The 19,906-nt window shown below is 44.0% G+C and overlaps 1 protein-coding gene across 4 annotated transcripts in view; it reads left to right on the top strand.

Moving 5' to 3' along the window:
* The first annotated feature begins 107 nt into the window (after positions 1 to 107).
* The window catches only part of FBXW8 (F-box and WD repeat domain containing 8), a 60,615-nt gene continuing 40,816 nt past the window's right edge, over positions 108 to 19,906 (top strand). Inside the window, exons 1-6 of one of the 4 annotated variants that reach the window (XM_014964867.1) lie at positions 108 to 321; positions 662 to 861; positions 987 to 1,127; positions 5,683 to 5,787; positions 12,815 to 12,979; positions 14,033 to 14,121. In XM_014964867.1, the coding sequence (XP_014820353.1) occupies positions 1,014 to 1,127; positions 5,683 to 5,787; positions 12,815 to 12,979; positions 14,033 to 14,121 (473 nt within the window). In that variant the 5' untranslated portion in view covers positions 108 to 321; positions 662 to 861; positions 987 to 1,013. Of the gene's footprint in view, positions 322 to 661; positions 862 to 986; positions 1,128 to 1,911; positions 2,566 to 5,682; positions 5,788 to 12,814; positions 12,980 to 14,032; positions 14,122 to 19,906 lie in introns of those variants that run through there. The other 3 variants (XM_014964875.1, XM_014964880.1, XM_014964860.1) reach the window with 3 other exon arrangements.

The following is a 19,906-nucleotide window of genomic DNA, read 5'->3' on the forward strand; positions in this document are numbered from 1 at the left end:
GGACAGTGGGGGTGAGGGGTACAGTGTGAGATAGAGAGGACAGTGTGAGGATGCAGGGGACACTGTGGGGATGGGGGGGACAGGGGGGTGAAGGGGACAGTGCGGGGATGCAGGGGACAGCGTGAGATGCAGGGGACAGTTGGAGATGCAGGTGGGCAGTGAGGGGATTACACAGAGCTGGAAGGGATTTCATCACCCAAAGCGTTACTCATTCTGATCATTCTGATCGCATTTCGGGCGGCCAAAGAAGGAGCGCACGCCCTCCCCACCAGCCCTCAGGCGCTGGCCCAGGGGGATGTGGAGCTTCCCCCCCCACCATTGGTGAGCAGGAGCAGGTCTGGGACCCCCCAGGCAGGACTCCCCATCACAATCAGCCCTAGGATGGCAGTGGAGGCTCCCTGTGAGGCAGGAATCACTCCAAACTGGGACATTTCTTTTCCCCCTGGCAGGGGGGCTGCTGCCACCTCCTTAGCAGGTCACCTTGGGATTGCAGAGGGGTCCAAGGGGACCCTCTTGGGGCTCACCTTCTTCCCAGCCCACCTACCCTCCCTGGAGCAGCCCTCCATCCTGCTACAGGGGCAACTCCTGCTCTGCAGCCCCTCTCTTTGCAGGCTATGAACCTGGGGAGATCCTCCTCCAAGCTCAAACTGTTGTTTTGTAGGCAAAACAAATCTTTTCTGGAGTTTCTACATTCCTCCTCAAAATGAGGTATTTCAGTTTTTTCCTGGAATCCAAAATGCCTGTTTGTTTTCATTAAGCTGGGTTTTGGAAACTGCACAGACAGCAACACGCTGTGAAAGGGAAAGACCAGCAAGTGGTGGCTGAGGATGCTGAATGGCATCAGCTGGAGGTGGACATGAGGTACATGGGCACAAGCTGCTGCCGAGAGCAAGGACCATGTGTTTTAGCATGTCCACCCGTGCCAGCGAGGACTGGCTGTTTGATTTACATGTATAAGTATCACTTACTGGTTTTATTTTCCCAAGCGCTCCACGGTTGTGCTGAAGACATGAATGCTCGTGGCCTTTCCACTCCTCTGGGCAGCTGGACCAGCTGAAGCAGTTCCTTGGCCGTGGTTCAGCGGTTGGGTTTTGCCATTGTTTGAAATGCAGCCTTCAAGCAACGAGGTGGGTTCATACTGGTGAACGTCGTCTGTTCCCCAAAGGGCCATCAAAGCAGCAGCTCTGTGGATGGATGCAGAAGGCGACCGGTGTGATTTGGGGCGTCCTGTGCAGCATCTTCCCCAGGTGTGATGGACACAGTGTGGGACAGGACCACTCCTGCCCACAGGCTCCACTTGCAGACTTGGCCAACAAAATGGGTGGAAGAGATGGGCTGACCTGGTCCTATCAGCTGGTGGCAGAGCGACATGCCACCATGACTCCTCCATGGGCTACGGCCCCACTTGGCAGCGTTTCTTCTCCTCTTCTGGGATTGGCTTTTCCCCCATGGGGCCAGATGGTGGCCCTGGCTGGTCAGCAACTGAGGGCTTCCCAGCAGAGCCCCAGGCACCTGCATAGGACCCAACATACGCCATCAACAGCAGAAGGACATGGAGCTGTTGGAGCAGCGCCAGAGGAGGCCCTGGAGATGCTGGGAGGGCTGGAGCCCCTCTGCTGGGAGGGGGGGCTGAGAGAGTTGGGTGGTTCAGCCTGGAGAAGAGAAGGCTCCGGGGAGATCTTCAAGCCCCTTCCAGTCCCTCAAGGGGCTCCAAGCTGGGGAGGGACTCTGGATCAGGGAGGGGAGCCCTAAGAAGAGGGGGAAGGGTTTGACACTGCAAGAGGGGAGATGGAGCTGAGATGTGGGGAAGAACTTGTTTGGTGTGAGGGTGGTGAGAGCCTGGCCCAGGTTGCCCAGAGAAGCCGTGGCTGCCCCATCCCTGGAGGGGTTCAAGGGCAGGTTGGCGGGGGCTTGGAGCAACCTGGTGTGGTGGGAGGTGTCCCTGCCCAGGGCAGGGGGTGGCACTGGGTGGGCTTTAAGGTCCCTTCCAGTCCAAACCATTCTATGAGGCTATGACACTGCCTTCACCTTGGCCGTGGCTCCACCAGCAGCTTTCCAAGGCCGGGCCCTCATGTGCGGGCACCTCCGCGCCAGCCCCTGCCCAGGGCCCACAAGATGGCGGCCCCTCTCAGCCGGGCCCCGGCCCTCCCCGGCGCCAGTAGGAACCTTCGCGCAGCGGAACGCGCGGGCGCGGGGGGCGGTTTCCGGGCCGGGCCGGTGGGAGGCTGGGCCGGGCCCGGCCCCCTCGCCATGGCCGAGGGCTCGGCGGAGCTGGAGCTGTTTCGCCGCCGCTGGCGGGAGGAGTTGGCGGGGGGTGCGAAGCGGCGGCGACGGGAGGAGGAGAAGGCGGAGGCGGCGGTGGCAGCGGAGCAGCCCGAGAGCCGTCGCAGCGCGGAGCCGGGCGAGCCGGCCTACCTGGCGCTTGCCCGCGGCCTGCTGGATGGCGGCGGCGGCGGCGCCCCCCCGACCTGCCGCAGCCCCTCGCCCGCCCGCCCCGCCGAGGAGCCCGCGGGGGATGGAGGCGGCGACAGCGACGACCTGCTGGGGCAGCTCATCCGGGACCTGGTAGGGCTGCGCCCGGGGTCCGGTAATGGCCCCGGGGCGGGCGGGGAATGGGCCGGGGGGGGCTGCTCCTCGGTGGGGCGGCTGTGAGGGGAGCAGGGCAGGGCCTGTCTGTGGGATGGGGGTGCTGAGTTTGAGCTTCCCCTGAGCTTCTTTAGAACCTCAGCTTAGAATCACGGAATCACAGAATGGTTTGGGTTGGAAGGGACCTTAAAGCCCCCCCCAGTGCCACCCCCTGCCCTGGGCAGGGACACCTCCCACCACACCAGGTTGCTCCAAGCCCCCTCCAACCTGCCCTTGAACCCCTCCAGGGATGGGGCAGCCACAGCTTCTCTGGGCAACCAGAAAGCTTCTGAATATATTCAGTTTTACAGGGCTTTAGCACTCCAAATTCTACTTTTCTTGCTTTTTTTCCCTCTTAAAAAATATTTTGTTGCTTATTCAGGCCCTTTGATGCAGGTGCAGTAATTAAGGATATTCTGCACTGTAGTAAGAAAAGAAGTATTAATTCTTTAAATAAAGGAGTTAATTTGGAAATAGTTTTAAATACAGTTCTGAACCAGATAAAAGTTACTTTGATAACTCCTCTAAATGCAATAGAGATTTTATTTACAGCGTAGAAAAACTAGGGGGGAAACCCATTTTCTTGCTTCTCGCTAACCTAACTGTGACTAATTACTCTTTGCTTAAAAAAATTAAAAGGAGCAGATTAAATTTCTGTCTGCAAGGCACAAATTAATCCATTTACAGAATTAGTGCTCCATTAGCACACAGGAGCCCAAATCTGTCTCAGAGGGGATGGTAGTATTTGAGTTTTGGATTCATTCCAGTAGACTTTTAGACAGGCTGGTGCTGACTTCACGTTACGGCTTCGTTTGCAGCGGCGAGAGCTGCGCTGGAGAGAAGCTGCCTGAATTTTTGGGATGGAGGAAGGGAAGACCTTCGTCTGTCTCTAATGCTAAGGTTGCGTTAGGATGAAATGGAATTAGTGTGAGCCGTTGCTTGTGCTTTGTTTCAAGCTTGTGCTTATGGTTTGGCTGTAAATACTTCTGCAGATTAGTTAAAAAAATACATGTTTTTTTCTTGCTCCCCCACCCCTTTTAGCGAGGGAGCTGTCAGCCTTGACTGTTGTGGCTGCTGGTCTGTCTGTAGGCAGCTTGTCCTTCCGACAACACCTTTGGGTACATGCAGACAGACCAGGTTCTGCTGGTTGGACATGAGTCAACTCCAATTTGGAAGCGGTATATTCATGGCAGGGCTGTGCCTGAGCTCATAAGCCTGGAGCTAATAAGCCTTGCTAAGTGGCTCATCTTATTTGTTTGGGCAACGCGTGGCTCTGAAATGGTTATATGCGGCTCCTGGATCCAAGCTGGTTCACATCTGGCCAGCTTGAGGTCTGACTGCATGTGGCCATGGAGATGTGCTCTCAGAGCTCTTTTTATTTTTTTCATTTTTTGATTTTTTTTTTTTCTGTCCTTTTTGGAAATGGATGCAATTTAAATCGCATCAAAGCAAACAATCTTCTTGCAGATCCACAGCAGGGAGCGGAGCCAGTGGTCCTGGTGCAGAGAGCATGGAGGGGGGAAAGGAAACAAAAAGGGGCTGTTTGTGCTGGGGAACTTTGAGAAGGGAGAGAGTAGGAAGGTAAACAGGAGCTAGCGTAAGTCACTTTAAAATAAGTGCAAGGTATCAGTGTTTGTTTGCTTAAAAGGCTTAATGGGAACATTACCCATCTTTGTGCTGTCTAAATATTTTTATCTCCTGTGCAGCCTGCTCTGAGTGGACCTGCTTTGGCAGGGGGTTAGACTAGATGATCTCCAGAGGGCCCTTCCAACCCCATATCGTTCTGTGAATACTATTTGCATTAAAACCTTTCATGCAACCATATTATACAATAGTTTTTCTGTGTAACTGTACTTAAGTAAACCCAGCATATACCATTTGCATTAAAACCTTTCATGCAACTGTATTATAGAATAGTTTTCCTGTGTAACTGTACTTAAGTAAACCCAGCATTGCCTATTTTGCCACTTGGTTGGCACCACAGGTTTCAATGAGCAAGGAGTAGTTGTTGAGGAGACCTGCAAAAAAACAAAACCAAAGCAACCCCATGTAAGGAGATGGGGATGATCCTGACTTTCTGACAGCAAACAAAGGAGACACGTTTTAGCTGAGCAGCTGATTTTTGTGCTCAGGGATTGATGGAGAGTCATCAGGTGTTCGGGAGCACCAGGAGAAAGGAGCAGAGAGCAAAACTTCAGAATGGGTGACACAGAAATGGTCAGAATGGGCTATTTTACTCTCTCTCTGTCATACCTAGTATAAAAATTTGGAATAGCCAGACAGAAATGAGGGAGAGGACAAATCTTGATGCAATAAATTAATAATGTAATTCTGATTCTAATAACTACAGGAAGAAGATTTAATAATTATGTCATTAAAACAAACAAAAGCCTCTCCAGGAAGAAATACACACGCAGCATTTAGCTGTTAGCTAAGTGATGGATTCTTTGGTTTTACATTTTTTTGAGATACTTAATCAGTTAAACCACAACTCTTCCAGCACATTTCTTACTAAAAAGACAGTTTTATGTTACTAATGAAAGGCAGAAACAAACTGTAATGTCTTGCTCCATTCAGTTTTATATCAAAATAGTAATTCATTTTCTATCATCTGGTTTGAAATCTTGCAAGTGAAATTAATAATAATAGGAATATGTCTTCAAAGTGCTCACTTGTTTGGTCTTTTTGATGCTGGAACCTTAGAGAAACTTTTCTGCTGGAACTTGCGTCTTCTGTGCTGTCTGACTGGAGATAAGCCCTACAGTCCTCTTCAATTTGATTTTTATCTCCACTTAACCTTGTAATATGCCTTACCTGGTATGACCCAGGGAGGACAAAGAGTAGCTTGGGTACCCTCGTGCCAGGGTGGTCTCTCTGATGTTGTGCTGTCACGGGGTGGAGAGGCAGAATTACTTCTGCCTTTTTTAATGGAGCTGTGATGGCAACGAGGACACAACATCCTTTCTTCATACTATGGTAACTTTTGGTACTATCTAGCTGTGCGTTAAAGAAGCCTAACAAATTGCTTTCTCTTTTTTTTTTTTTTTTTCTTTCCAGAATGAAATAAATGAGGTTCCTTTCTTTGATATCCAGCTGCCTTATGAACTGGCGCTGAAGATATTTCAGTACCTGGGCAAGGCTGAATTGGGAAGGTGTGCTCAGGTAAGTGCTGCTGGCAGTTTGCTTCTCTGATACCTCGTGAAATTGGCAGAAATACTCAAGAAACAAGACACCTTGATGCAGGGAAGATCAGCCCTCCTAACCCAGCTGATCGTGCTTTTGCTTATTGGAAATACTTCCAAAACTGCATTGAAAAAATAATAGTAAATGAGCTGGACTCAGGCTTGCAGTTGAGTAGAGTTAAATAAAATGTTCGTGGCTTGGGCAAAAGCAAAGCCTTAAAATTTAAAATAAATACTGGCAAAGATCTTTTGATTCAAGTGAATGTATTTAGAAACAAGTAGGCATCTTGCTGTAATTTTTAGAACTTAACACTTTGCAGTGCTAAGGGCACAGCAAAAAAAGCTGTTTCCCCACACTTTTCGGTGTGTGACTTGAACCATAAAAATTGGAGCAGTAATGTTTTGTCTGCAGTAATTTCGCATGAGGCTAAATTCTTAAATGACACTGGATTCCACCCTCCCTCCCCGCCCCTGGCAAGGGTTTTATATATTTCAATGGTGATACTATTGCTTTTGTCAGTCTCTACTCAGATGTGGTCTATAATTTATGTGTGGTTGTAAACTGCCTGTCTCTTCGAGTAGCTTTACTAACTTAAACACTCACACACACCTGACTATACTTAGGGCTGTTCAGCCCACGTTATTGAGCCTCTTTCTCTCTATTCTTCACACATTGAATGATGAACCTCCTCTCGGAATGAGTCTCCAAAGCAAACTTAATTGGCAAGTACTGATTACCCTGGGAGGCAGAGTAGAATATTGTGGATATTCATTACCAGTTTCTCTCACGGGCACTATGTAGTGTTTCAGGCTGGTGTTCGTTGAACTTTTCGGTACAAAGCACGTCTTGCAATGCCACAAAAATCCAACCAAACCCATTCTTTGTGTTATGCTCAAACCATGCCCTGGGCTGTTTGTCAGAGAAAGCAATGTTAACTTGTAAAAACTGAGAAGTGACAGACAGGCTTTACTGTGGATGGTAAAGACACAGATATTATCTGAATGGCACACGCAATGAAGTGAAATTGGGCTTTTAATGCTCAGTATGAGTGAGTGAGAGTGTTAAATGGCTACAGGTGGTTATTGCTTAAATCTTTGACTTACTGATGCCTTTTAGGAACAAGGAGTGTTAGAAGAAAAACAGTTCCTCTTGTAAGGCTTCTGTTGCAGCAGAAAAAAATTCTCTGGGATCATTTTTTGGTGCTGTCCAGGAGACTGAAGCTTTCAGATACGCTCAAGTTTCTGTCGTTTGAAGTAGAGATATACTATCAGTAAAGGCTGCATCCCATGAAATGGAACAGGATCGCATCTTTGGAGTGAATTACTTTAAAGTTATTCTTTCTCTGTCTTTTTTTTTTTTTTTTTTTTTTTTTTTTTTTATATATTTTAAAAAAAAAAAAAAAAAAAAAAAAAAATTTTTTTTTTTTTTTTTTTTTTTTTTTTTTTTGCTTAGGCATGATCAGTTTACCTCATGGCACAATAAAAAGATTGGCTGATGAGGGGCCGCTTCTTTTCTCTGCGCTTGGGCTGCGCTTGATTTCTCTTGGTTTTTAACTTGAACCTGTTCTCATAAGATGTGTTTAACACTGAGAAGATTTTCCATTTTTCTCATTCGCCTTCTGAGAGCGAGTCAGTTGATCCTACGTGGCAGCTGACAGGTAGCTGAGCACATGCCCAGGCTTTTACAAGGCTTTCCGAGTGAGATGAATATCCAATGCTTTTAGTGCAGAACTGGCTTCTTTTTAAGTGTTCAAATAAAAAGCAAAGCAATAAAAATAAAGACTGTTTTCATTTTTCTCTTGGTGATTTTGTTTTTGAGGGGGGGAGAAGCCCTCCTCCGTTAAATGGAAAGCCCTGCTGCTTTACGGTGTGAGCGTACAAAGGTTTTTTTATTAAGGCGCCTTGGGATTTTAGTGAAATTGGGCCAGTTAGTGGAATTGGCATCATGAACTATGTGAGTGCCTTTGGAGAAAACCTGTTTGCTTAGTTCTTTATGCCAAATTGGTAACCAACTAACAGTAAAGTAGCCTGACTGTGGAGCCTCGTTGAGATTTAATCACACCACAGACTGCTCTGGAGAACTTTAATTTCACCCTGATAGGTTCCCCTCCCCCTCTTCCCCACAGCTTTTCTTTGATTTTTGGAATTAGTACTATAAACCACAACTATCCGTATGGCACTTGAAACACGAAAACCATGTGCAGTGTGTAAATTAATGGTGTCATCAGTTCCTGAGCTCGGGTGGGCTCGCTGTAGCTGTGCGATATTCAGCAGCATCCAGTCCCTGTTGGTATCCCATGGTTGTAATTCAAGGAGAAAGGTATCCGGGACGTAATGTGTCAGTGGGACAGTCCAGAGGAATGGCAAAATTTTCCCTCTGCTTTGTGCCAGCCCTGTGAGTAACTTTTGATTCTGTTCTGACCATTGAAAGAAATACTTATTCTAAGACCAACTCTCTTGTGACTTCTGTCCTTCCTCCTGATCGTGATGGAGATGGAAAAGAAAACCAATCACTTGGGACACCACTAGTGTGACAGATTGAAACGCATCAGAAATGTTAGTGTTTTTTGGGACTATTAATACCTGCAGTCCTTTAAACTCTCAGCTTTGTGATAAGGTGTAATCTCTGAACTTCTCCATATACTCACACTTGTTACCAGAGACTGCGTAAACTGCATTTTGGGATGTGAAGTACTTCTCGACAGTAGGTACTGAACTTTGGCAATGCCAAGGCAGTTTTATTTCCAAAGGGATCAGTAGGAAACTGCCTTGAACTGTTAACAGTTCCGTCTGAGAGATGGTTTAGAACTGTTTACTAGCACGACAATTGTGTATGTATCTAGGACAAGGGAGTCTGTTTCTAGGAATTGAAGAATTAATTGTCTTGCATAGATCAAGAACTTCAGATGCTTTCCTCCAGAGCTTCTGAAATTGTCAAACCGTTAGGCTTTTAGTGTTTATACATTTTAAAATAGAAAATCTCATGTATTTTTTTTTGAGCATACTTTTGCATCAAGGTGGTATATGGGTATAAGTAATCATCTGTAATCAGTTTAGAGAGAGAGAGCGCGAGCAGAGAAACAGACGGATAAGGATATCCTGGGCTCAGGATTAGACTTAAAATAACATTATGGCTGTGAATTGAAACGATGAGCAGCTTCCACCTGGTAAATGTGCATCTGGATGGCTTTGGATTAAATACTATTTGGCGCTACGTGTTGTACTGAATTGAAAGTCCAGATATTTCTAATTGAGGCCCCTGGCTTCAGCGAGTGAACCTTGAATGTGTCTTTGTGTGACTGGGGAAGAAAATAAACCTAATGAAACAAAGACAGTTATCAGATGGAGAGGGATGAATAAACCTTCATTAGGATTTGAGCCAGTTGATTTAGGCAGGATTAGAAGAAATTTAGGATTTGATGGAAGAGGTGGTTTGTGGCTTTTTTTTTTCTTCTGGGGGGAAAAAAAATAATATATCCCCCAAAGGCAAAACCAAATAGCAAAACCTATGTCAATGAAAGCCTTTGAAGTCCTTCAGAACATTATTACTTGCTGAACTATAAGATATAAAACTGTTCCTATGGGGAGCTCAGGGGAAACCAATGTTTCTTTGCTGAGAACAGCTGAGAACTGTAGTAAAAAGATACTGGGAAGACTCAAGACAAAATGAAATTGGGGGCTCTAAATTTATAAACAGCTCTTTAAGATGTTGTCATTGATAGTTGTTGGAGCTTCTACCTCGTATAGATTTGGAAATAATGATGTTTGTAGTTTAATAAGAGCTTTGCGTGTCTCAGCTACTCTCCAACAAGCAGAACCTATGGGTGCGTATAAATAAAGCTGTAACACTCCAGCTTTTGGGGCCTCACCTGAAACTCTAAGTCAAGCAGATCTAATAAAGCTGATTTGGAGCCAATGGCTGGTTTTAATGCGGCGGCTCACAGTGGTGCTGTAAAGTGAAATGCTCGAGACACTTTTATTAGAGATTTCTTGCAGCTGAGGCTCACTCAGTGGGGCTTTTACAAGGGATTGTCGTGCCAGTTTTGGTGCATTAAGAAAAGGCTGCGTTAGGGACCCTTTGGAAATTCAGGCTTGTAAAGCAGCAGGATTCAATGTAATTTGATTTAAAAAAAAAAAATCATAATAGGATAGGATCTTTATTCCCCTTGAATGCTTTTTTATGCAAGTTGAAAAGGCAGTCTAAATTTTATGTAGTGCCCCCCCCCTTTTATTTTTTTTTTTTTTACTGTCTTTATAATATGTTTTTAAGACCTTAAAAACTAGAAAGGTCTGTGCAACATTGTCTATTTTGGCAAACACCAGAGGGGGGGTGTGTTTGGGGTTGGGTTTTTTTCCTTTCTTTTTAAAATCAAGGCAAAAGTTGATGTAGTTCGGCTTTGTTTACTTCTGCTTGTGTGTGAGCCTGTCCCCTCAATGTCAGCAGAAAGGGGCTGCTGTTGTGGGAGGGGGGCAGAGGTGCCTTTACTGTCAACTGCCCAACTCCTCCAGAACAGCTGCTTTTTCAGTGTGTCAGCAAAAACACTGTGGTTTTTTTATTCTTTTCTTTTTCTTTTTTTTTTTTTTGACCAATAATACATGGATTTATATTACTTTTAAATCAAATTGAGAGCAAATTCCCCACTAAACTGTAGTGATTTGAAATTTGGGTTGCACTTTTTTTTTTTAGCTTTTGAACTTCCTGAGCATGTCCCTCTAGGGACAAGAACATTAAGCACTGAGTTTTTATTACAGGGTGATGTATATTCTTCTGCTGTTTCTGTCATTTTTAAGGCGTTCTGATTGCCCTATCTAGGTTGCTCTCTTTGTCTGAGGATGGAAAGGGATTGTGTGTGTCTGCTAGTTTGAATTGAGGACTAACTAGAATATTAGTTCTGCTGGTCTTGGATGTTCCTGTTTGAGACCTGCTCTTGTGTGTGGGTATCAAATCTTAAAAACATATGGACATTACTTGGTCCACCCCTCCTTTCATGGAATCTTAGAATTGTCCAGGTTGGAAGGGACCTTTAAGATCATCAAGTCCAACCATCAACCTAACTCTGATAAAAAAAACCCATCACTAAACCATGTCTCTAGGCACTATATCAACCCATCTTTTAAATACCGCCAGGGATGGTCCCTCAACCCCTTCCCTGGGCAGCCCATTTCAAGGCTTAATAACCCTTTCAGTGCAAAAATTGTTCCTAATACCCAATCTGAACTTCCCCCTTCTCAATTTGAGGCCGTTTCCTCTTGTCCCATCGCCTGTGACTTGGGAGAAGAGAACGACCCCCCCCTGGCTACACCCTCCTTTCAGGGAGTTGGACAGAGAGTGAAAATTTTTTTCGTATTAAACTTCTTTTTTTTATTATTATTTTTCCCTGTAAGAAACAGTTTATGAGAGAAATCTTACGATGCAGTTCTCAATTCCTGGTGGGATGTTGGTTTTTGAGAGCAGCAGGGATATACCTGTATCTTTACAGCAAGACCAAGAGGCAACACCATGTAAACAGGATGACCTGAAGTCTCACAAGTCTTTCATTGAGAGATCAGCAGGAGATACCTTCCCACCATTTAAAGACTATATAGTATGGGGGGAGCTTTGGGACCATGTAAAATGGTTTGGCACTTGCTGGGACTCAAGGAGACCTATAAGACATGGTGTCAATGGGCCTGACCTACCTTCTGGACCTTAACTGCTGTCTCCCTGCCACCTTTGGGGTGTTTCTCACTAGTCAGTCTTACAGACTCCTCAATTACTTGATTTATTTAAGGGAGGGTGGTTGTTTTCTATTCCTAACCTCTCTGTAAGCCTCACTGCACGCTTTATGGCTCCAACAGCTTGTCTTCTGCAGGGACTTCTTCCAAATCTGCACCAGCCAGAAGCATCTCATACTTTAAGTATTGCTTATTATATATGATTTTATGAAGCTATGCTTTCTAGTTGAAAGCTGTGGTTTTAAGAAGTCCGAAGCAAGATGTGCACAGCAATGATAAAATGCAAAGGAAATTAACCTTATAAAATAGCAAACAATTAATATTCATCTTTCACCCCACTGTGCCATGTTGTATCCCTGCGTAAACATGGAATGAATGGCAAGTAAACACAAAGAGATGCTTCTGTGAGAGTTTGTATCAGTGGGAGACCTGGATTCTTGGGGTAATCTTGGGACTGAAAAGGTCATTAGGTGCTTAATTGTAAGTTGTTAAAAATGATGTCAGTCTCAGAAGGTTGTTTTTTTTTTTTTAATCTTCTGGAAACAGTGTACAATTGATTGCTGCTTTCACCAGTAGCAGTTTTCATTGGTTACATCTGTTTTTTTTAAAAATTAAGAATTACAGAGAACAAATGCTATTTAAGTTGGCTCTTACCTCTTGAATCTTTAATTCGAAGCCCACAATTGATTATGATGAAGCTGTTCTCTCTGAAATGGGCAGCAACTAGAGGCTACTTGAAAAACTTAATAATTCATTCCTATTTATGCATACTGTAATACAATAGGTTATAAATCACTAATGTCATACACCTAATCAGGCATTGTCAGTAGGACCTTAGAGATACTGTGGTGTGATCCGAGAGGTTTTCTTAGCTACAAATATGAAAATAAATTCATGTTTTTGCTCCAAACTTACAATGCTGTCTTAATTGTTTTCTTGCTTCTTTTCCCTTCAAAAATTCCTTTTCCCTTCAAAACTTTCTGATGCACTTACATTTCAGGGTGGCAGTGTGGCCACAAAACACTGGCATCTGTGTTGCGTGGAGTTTTAGTGGAGTAGAAACTCTGTTATTTTCAAAAGAAACTACAGAAAACAAGAAAACAAGCATTTTGTTAAAGGCTTTTTTTCCACACTGTCAGTAGTATGTTTGTTTAGAAAAGAATTTAATCCCAGTGTAGGCTTGTATTGCTTTATATGTGTATATTTCAGGCATTATTTAGATAATTGGAAAGGAAAGTTAATTTTTGCTTATAACTTTATGCTATATATGTATATATAAATTTGATTTCTAGGTCAGCAGGACGTGGAAAGTCCTTGCAGAAGATGAAGTGCTGTGGTACCGGTTGTGCCAGCAGGAAGGATACCTGTTAGATACGAGCATTTCCGATCGTTCCTGCTGGAAGCTCGCCCTCAAGAACTGCCGGGCCAAGGAGCGCACTCTGAAAACCAACTGGAAGGTAAAAGGGAATTTCTTTAATGGGATCCAGATGCTGTAGAAAAATGGGAACCTGGTTCAAGCAAGTGGTAGTGAGAAGTTGGGTCTTCTGCGTTGCAGCTTCTTTTCGCCAGTTGAAAGGGGAAAGCTGCTGAAGGATTTATGAGACTTTGCCTTAGCTGTAATACCGTTTTTTTTCCCAGTGACTGATTACTTTTGGGAGCCAGACTTTCTGTTTGCTCTGCTACCCCATTGATGTGGTGAAGGAGAGGTGGTTTTACTTCGAGCATCCCATGATAATGAGAATCAGCCTTAAAAAGGAAGGCTCCTTCCCCTCCTCATTACATATCCTCTCTACAAGAAATCCATCTGGGTTTTTTTAATGGTAGTTGGTTTTCTATCTAAAGATTATGAATGATAACAAAGAGTGATAGCTTCTTTCTCCTCCATTACTGTCTGTAAAAATTCCAGGAGGCAAGCATAAAATAGATTATAGAATCATAGTATTGTCTAGGTTGGAAGAGACCTTTAAGATCATCAAGTCCAACCATCAACCTAACTGATTAAAAGACCCATCACTAAACCAAGTCACTAAGCACCATGTCAACCCGTCTTTTAAATCCCTCCAGGGATGTTGCATCAGCGCCTTCCGTGGGCAGCCCATTGCAAGGCTTGATGACCCTTTCTGTGTAAACATTTTTCCTAATATCCAAGAGGCCATTTCCTCTTGTCCCATCGCCTGTTCCTTGGGTGAAGAGAGAGGCCCCCCTGGCTACACCCTCCTTTCAGGGAGTTGGAGAGAGCGAGAAGGTCTCCCCTCAGCCTCCTTTTCTCCAGGCTGAACACCCCCAGCTCCCTCAGCCTCTCCTTACAAGACTTACTCTCCAAACCTCTCACCAGTTTCATGTCCCTTCTCTGGATGTGCTCCAGCACCTCGAGGAGCTTTTCTCTCAGCTGCACTGCGACTTGTCAGTAGCAATAGCAAAGCTCAGAGTTTTCCAGGACACAGCAAATTAACTTCTTCCATGAATGTATTGTGATTCCAATGCCATGTCTTGTGTGTCTCTCTGTGCAGAACCGCATCGGTGCTGTGAGCCAGCTGCAGTACGAGCTGGGAAAAATCCTGTGTGATGTACATTCCTGCGATGGCGTAGTCATTGCTGGGTGAGTGTGAGGTTGTGTTATGTGTGTTTAATCCTCCCTGTTTGAGATCTCCTCTGCTGCTTTCTGACAAATTCAAAAGAAGCAGGTGTTTGAGGCAACAAGAGTGAATTCTTCTGACTGCAGTTCCTTTGTGGGTGAGGTAGATTTTCCTGAAAGTGACTGGTAATTATGGGTATCTACAAGTAATTTCAGCAGTACAAATTTTTATCATACTATTCAAAAACCTATCTCAGGTGCATATAGTCCCTGTAAAGATTACAGGACTTTCTGATGGACTGTGTCTATTGTTTTGCTGTGGAAGCATCCTGAATGTATTAAGTACTGTACACATCTATTGAAAAAATGTTCTTTTTATTATTTTGTTTTCCTGTTAATCTGTTTCCTGTAAAAATCTGTTAATCACAAGGATGTTTTTGTGTGCTGTGGCAAGAAAGCTTTAGAAAGACTTTTACTTGTCTCCATTACTATTTGAAAGACAATCTGGGGAAAAGAAAAACCCACCCAAAAGAGATACTCAAACTTCTCTTTTCCTAATATAAAGCTTTGTAAGGACCTTGATTTATTTGGTTTACACTCTTAAATACAGTTTTGAGGTCTTCCCAAACTCTTGGAGGCAGTTACCATGACTGTCTCAGTAGGTGGAAGGCTTTACCGTATTGTGCTTGAATTTTTCAGGTTCAGGAATTAGCAGCCCTCCAGAAGTCATCACATGAGTAAATAAAACTGATACCATCCTGGGGGCAGTCAGGGGACAGTGTTAGTTAATTTACCAGACGTCCATGTTTTATGGTATGCTCGTGCATTGTGGGATTAGAGAAATCTACTTATAAAATACTATAAAGTTGACACACATTATAAGAATAGCGCTTTGAAATCCATTGCCTGTGGATAACTCCATACACATTGAGATGCTCTTGAATGTTCTTGGGGAACTGAGAGCAGAAATCTAAACCAGCAATTGGCAGGAGTGAAAGGGGAATCTTAATCTTTGATTGGTTTGGTTCGATGTTTGTTTTTTTTACTAGATGCTCTTCCACTTGCTTTACTTCTGCGTTTGGAGGTCTCCCTTTCTATTCTCTTCCATCCTGTTCGTTTACTATTTCTTCTCTTTCTCAGCTTTCTATGTCCTGTTTTTGCTGCTGTGACCTCTAGAGGGGCAGTGCCACACAGTGGTTAACCTGAACAGTGGCCACGGGAAGAGCCTTGAAGAATTCCTCTGGCCATAGGACAGGTCTCCTGCCTGGTGCTAGGTCTTTCTTGGGCCACCAGCAAGACACTGGAGCTCCCAGTCTGCTGTGGTCTGCAGCTGGGATGTGTCTCTGCAACCTGATTTCTCTGGTGTCCTCCAGCTTGGGCAGCGCGTTTCCTGGCCCTGGCTGGGGATCAGCACTACTGTATCTGTTCCACTCTTGCTAATGAAACCTCCTGGACTTTTTTGGGAGCCAGAAACCCCAGTTGTCTCCACGCTGCTGCCAAAACCTCCAGCTCTTCTTTTTCTTCATTTTCTCCATCAGGTTCATATCCAAACATGCAGTATATAGATAGTAGGCAGAATAAATTAAAATTCTAAAGAATTAATAAAAAAAGGATATTAATCCTGCATATTAAGCTCAAATAGTCCATATTTTATCTTGGTGCCTTATGGAAGCTGGGTTTATGCAGTTTCATACAGTCTTTTCTTATTGGTTCCCCAGTTCCACCAGTATCTCTTGATTCTTTTGGTGAGTTTGCATCACTTGGCATGGTGAAGGGAGGCGGTGCCATTAAATAATTGATGTTCCTGAAACGTTCATTAAAATAGGTGAGCAGGTAAGAGACCTCTGAGGCAAAGCCACACATGCATATCCATTAGGAAAAGTGATGTTACCTGTTTCACTCCAATTACTTTTCAATAATTTCCCTTCTCTGTGAAAATGAATTTTAGTAATGAAGTATCTTTTGATTAAGCTATGAGCATATATTTGATAAAACAACACAGGGAAATCAGAATTCAGCTGTTTGACTTTACCTGGTTAGTAAATGAAATGTGTAGAATATAACACAAAAGTTAGATTATTTCCTTTGCTGTTTACTACTTGCCCTTCACTCTGCTTTGGTAGCTCAAGATCTCTGAAATCATCTCTTAAATTGCTGCAAGTAGAAAAGTATTCTGTGAATCTTGCCCAAAAGAAGGATAATTTGTTGTTCTGCCAGTGATGATCAAAGTCTGCAAGACAATAGCGCACTGTCGCGCCTCCTAATAATATCTCATGGTAAATACCAAACAAGATAGACTTAAAGTTTCAACTCAAACTTCCAAGGACATTAGGAAAGGGTGCAGGGAAATACTTTGTTTGTTATAGAATCATAGAATGGTTAGAGTTGGAAGGGACTTTAAAGATCATTGAGTTCCAACCCCCCTGCCCTGGGCAGGGACACCTCCCACCACACCAGGTTGCTCAAAGCCGCGTCCCGCCTGGCCTTCAACTCTTAATGTACATTTGGTAAGTATTTAGTATAGGTAGAATGAGGAATTTGCTGGGGTTTTGTTGTTTGTTTTTGGTTTTGTTGGGTTTTTTAAATCCAAACATAACCCTCCCCTTTCTCTCCCAGCTTATAGTATTGTACTTAATGGCATTGTGCTTTCAAATTTGTCATAAAAGTGTAATGAATCTGGTGATCAATAGCTGGCTGTTGCGTTCTTTCAGTACCAAAGAAGTAATTTAATAGCTGAGGTTAACAGAAGTCAATTTTCTTCTCCGTATAAATATCAATTATCTGTTACATTTAATGATTATATCTCCAGTTTCGCAAACACTTATGTGCTTTGCTTTACATGTGAATAATCATAAATTACAGCAGGAATTACCATGTGTGTGAAGCTAAACTGATGCGTGACTGCAAAACTTGAGAAGTTGGTGATGATCTGGGCATTTTGCAGGGTTTTCTAAGCAGTGGCCTGTGGCATCATTTACCTTTCTTCTCTGGGCAGGTCGTTGTGCTGGAGGAAAATGGGGCCACTTGTTTTTTAGCAGGTTTTTTTGCTGCCTGACTTCGGGGAGCAGCTGGAGCGCTTGGGCAGCGCAGCCAGGCATTACGCTGCCTCGATAGCTGGAACCCGCGGCACTGCATAGCAGCTGCTCCCTGGCTTCAGGAGGTGCAACTCAGGACCTTGGGAGATCAGAGAATAGTTAGAAAAATTAAAAAACGGGGTGGGGAGAGAGGTTCTCCAGTGTATTTGGGGTCTTGGACGAAGCCTGGGAATGGTCTTCCTTGATTTGAACCTCTGCTATGATAGATCTGATCTTGTGGTCTTCACTGTACTGTTTCAGACTCTGCTGGGAAGTGGAATGATTTTTATTTTGGCTGCCGTGGAGCTTTTTTTCATCTTTCTGAAAAGGAATTTGTACTGGTTGTGAGCAGGGCAGCTTAAAAAAGCAGAGACACACATTAAAAACACATATAGACATCGTTTGCCCGAACTGCTTCGGGAGCGGATCTCTCTGTTACCTTTTTGTAAGGAACCAAAGAAAAACTATCCAGGCTTTGCTCTCCCTTAGAGAAATGTACCTATTTTGTGCACTCTCCCCGATTTTTCTCCACGCTGCTGCCAAAGCTCAAGCCAGAAGATGGCAGAATATCAAGGATTGATTAAGTGCAACCTGAGCGGAGCGCTGAAGGTGGCTGCGAGCGGCTCCTCTTTCTCCCAGTGCCTTGCATTTACTGCCTGACATCAGATAATTCAATCTGGCCTGCACGCAGAGCATCTTGTGTTTATCATTAAAATTTCATCCCCGCGGTTACGATGCTTGTTTTCTGGGTCAGACCTTGAATCCCTTTTCATTTGAGACAGCGGTGTTTGTGGTTACCTCACTCCCAATCAATGTTGTATTCGCCAGCCTTTCTACGGTTACATGTCTCGAAGGATCTTCTTTAGAGGGATGTTGTCCTCCCCCCCCCCCTCCATATTCAATTCAAATGTAGTTTCTTCTTTAAGTCAGGGCTTACTTAAAGCAATTATACGTCTGCTCGCTTGGCTTTCATAAATTACTGCTGATGATTAGGTTCCACTGTAGCTAATACTGTCATATGTTTGGTTTCAGTATGGAATGCTTGCATTTCTTCACCTTCTGTTAATAAAATCTTAAACATACCTCTATTTTTTTTATTTTTAATTTTTTTTAAAGCATGTTCAGATGATAAAATTGCTGCTTTCTCTTCCTCTTTGGCAGTGTTGGAGCCACGCTGATGGGTGTAGTGGGAGGTTAGGTCCTCCCGGAGATACTGATCTCGGAGCGCGTGTCTGGTGCTTGTTTGCATGGTGGTGTCATTGTGCAGTGGATCCTGTGGTGTGACACGTGTGTCACCTGTTGTGAGGCTGTTTTGCCTCTGACTGACTCTGTGTGAAATACCACACGTGTGGCTGTCGTTGGGACCGCGCAGTAGACTTGGCCTGTGTCAGAGGTGATCCTCTCACCTCACGACTCGCCCCCTAAAACCACCCCTGTGAGTCAGAGCTGTATTTTATTGTGCACTATATTATTTTTTTTTTATGCCTGTGGCAAGGGCGCTGTGGTTTTACTGCTGCTGGTTGTAGCTCTGAAGGCTTCCCAAATGAAAGTAAACAGACGGAATCCGGTCAGACCACCCTTCCATATGTATAAAAGTATCTAATTTTTCTTTCTTCGGTTTTCTTTGACCAAAAAAAGAGTTGTAGACTGTTAGTTAAGGGCTTGCATAAATAGAGATATAAGAACTGTGCCATGGACACGGGTCCAGCAGATGCTGCCTGGAGTCCTGCACCCCGTATGGACTCAGCAGGGAATCAGCCCTCGCTGCTTCTCCTTAAAATTTAACTTCAGAGGTTTCCTCCCTCTCCCAGTAAGTACCATCGTCTTTCCTAGAGGTTTTATTTTCATGAGTTAGGGCTGGTAAGGTTCATTGGCTCCGAGTACCTCGATAGATCTACAGATTAATGCTTCCTCCCCTTTCAGGGTGGAGCACACCTGGCACAGATGGTATTGCTCCAAGTGATGCTTGATAAAGGCAATGAGAAACAAAAGAAGAACTTTCTAAATACCTCGTGTGGTTGTTGGGGGGGAATCATCTGGTTTAGACACAGTGATACATTTTGATTCTCTTATACTGAAAAACTAAATGCACTGAAATAATTTTCATACATTTCTCTTCATTCTAAAGGAGTCTTATGGGGGCTATAGGTTAAACACTGCAGCACTTCTGAATGATTTGGGCCTTTCAGTTTAAGTCGTTACCAGCAACATACAGAGGTAAAAGTAGCTGCTACTATATGGGAGATTTCTTTGTTCTCTAAAATCACCTCCCACGCTGCTTTCCTCTTGCTCAAAGGTGACCTGCAAATGACTTTTTTTTTAAAAAATGGGCTTTAGCTTCATAATGATGTGTGAAACTAGCCCGAAAGGCTTGAAAACACTTTTCTGCACTTTCTAAAACTTCATGACAACTCTCATCTAATTTGGTTTCTTTGCTATAGGGCTTGTGGGCTATTCTCAAGGTATTTATTATTAGCTCTTGCATCTTAATTCACTGTGCAGACCTGAGGAAACCAAAATATTAATTAGTAATGAAAATGAAGAAAAGTTAACAAACTGAAGTCTTAAACAGCCTGAATAAACCCCTGCCTTATTTAATTGCTGTAATTTCACTTGTATAATGGCACAGCTTTGAGAGGTTTCTCCTTCCCCTCCCGGTGACCGAGAGCCTGGATGTAAACCAAAGCAGTAAGGCAGAAGGTAAAAATACTTGCCTTTTTCCTTCAACCTTCCCC

This window comes from Calidris pugnax, unplaced genomic scaffold, assembly GCF_001431845.1.
Source record: "Calidris pugnax isolate Ruff unplaced genomic scaffold, ASM143184v1 scaffold32, whole genome shotgun sequence".
NCBI lineage: Eukaryota > Metazoa > Chordata > Aves > Charadriiformes > Scolopacidae > Calidris > Calidris pugnax.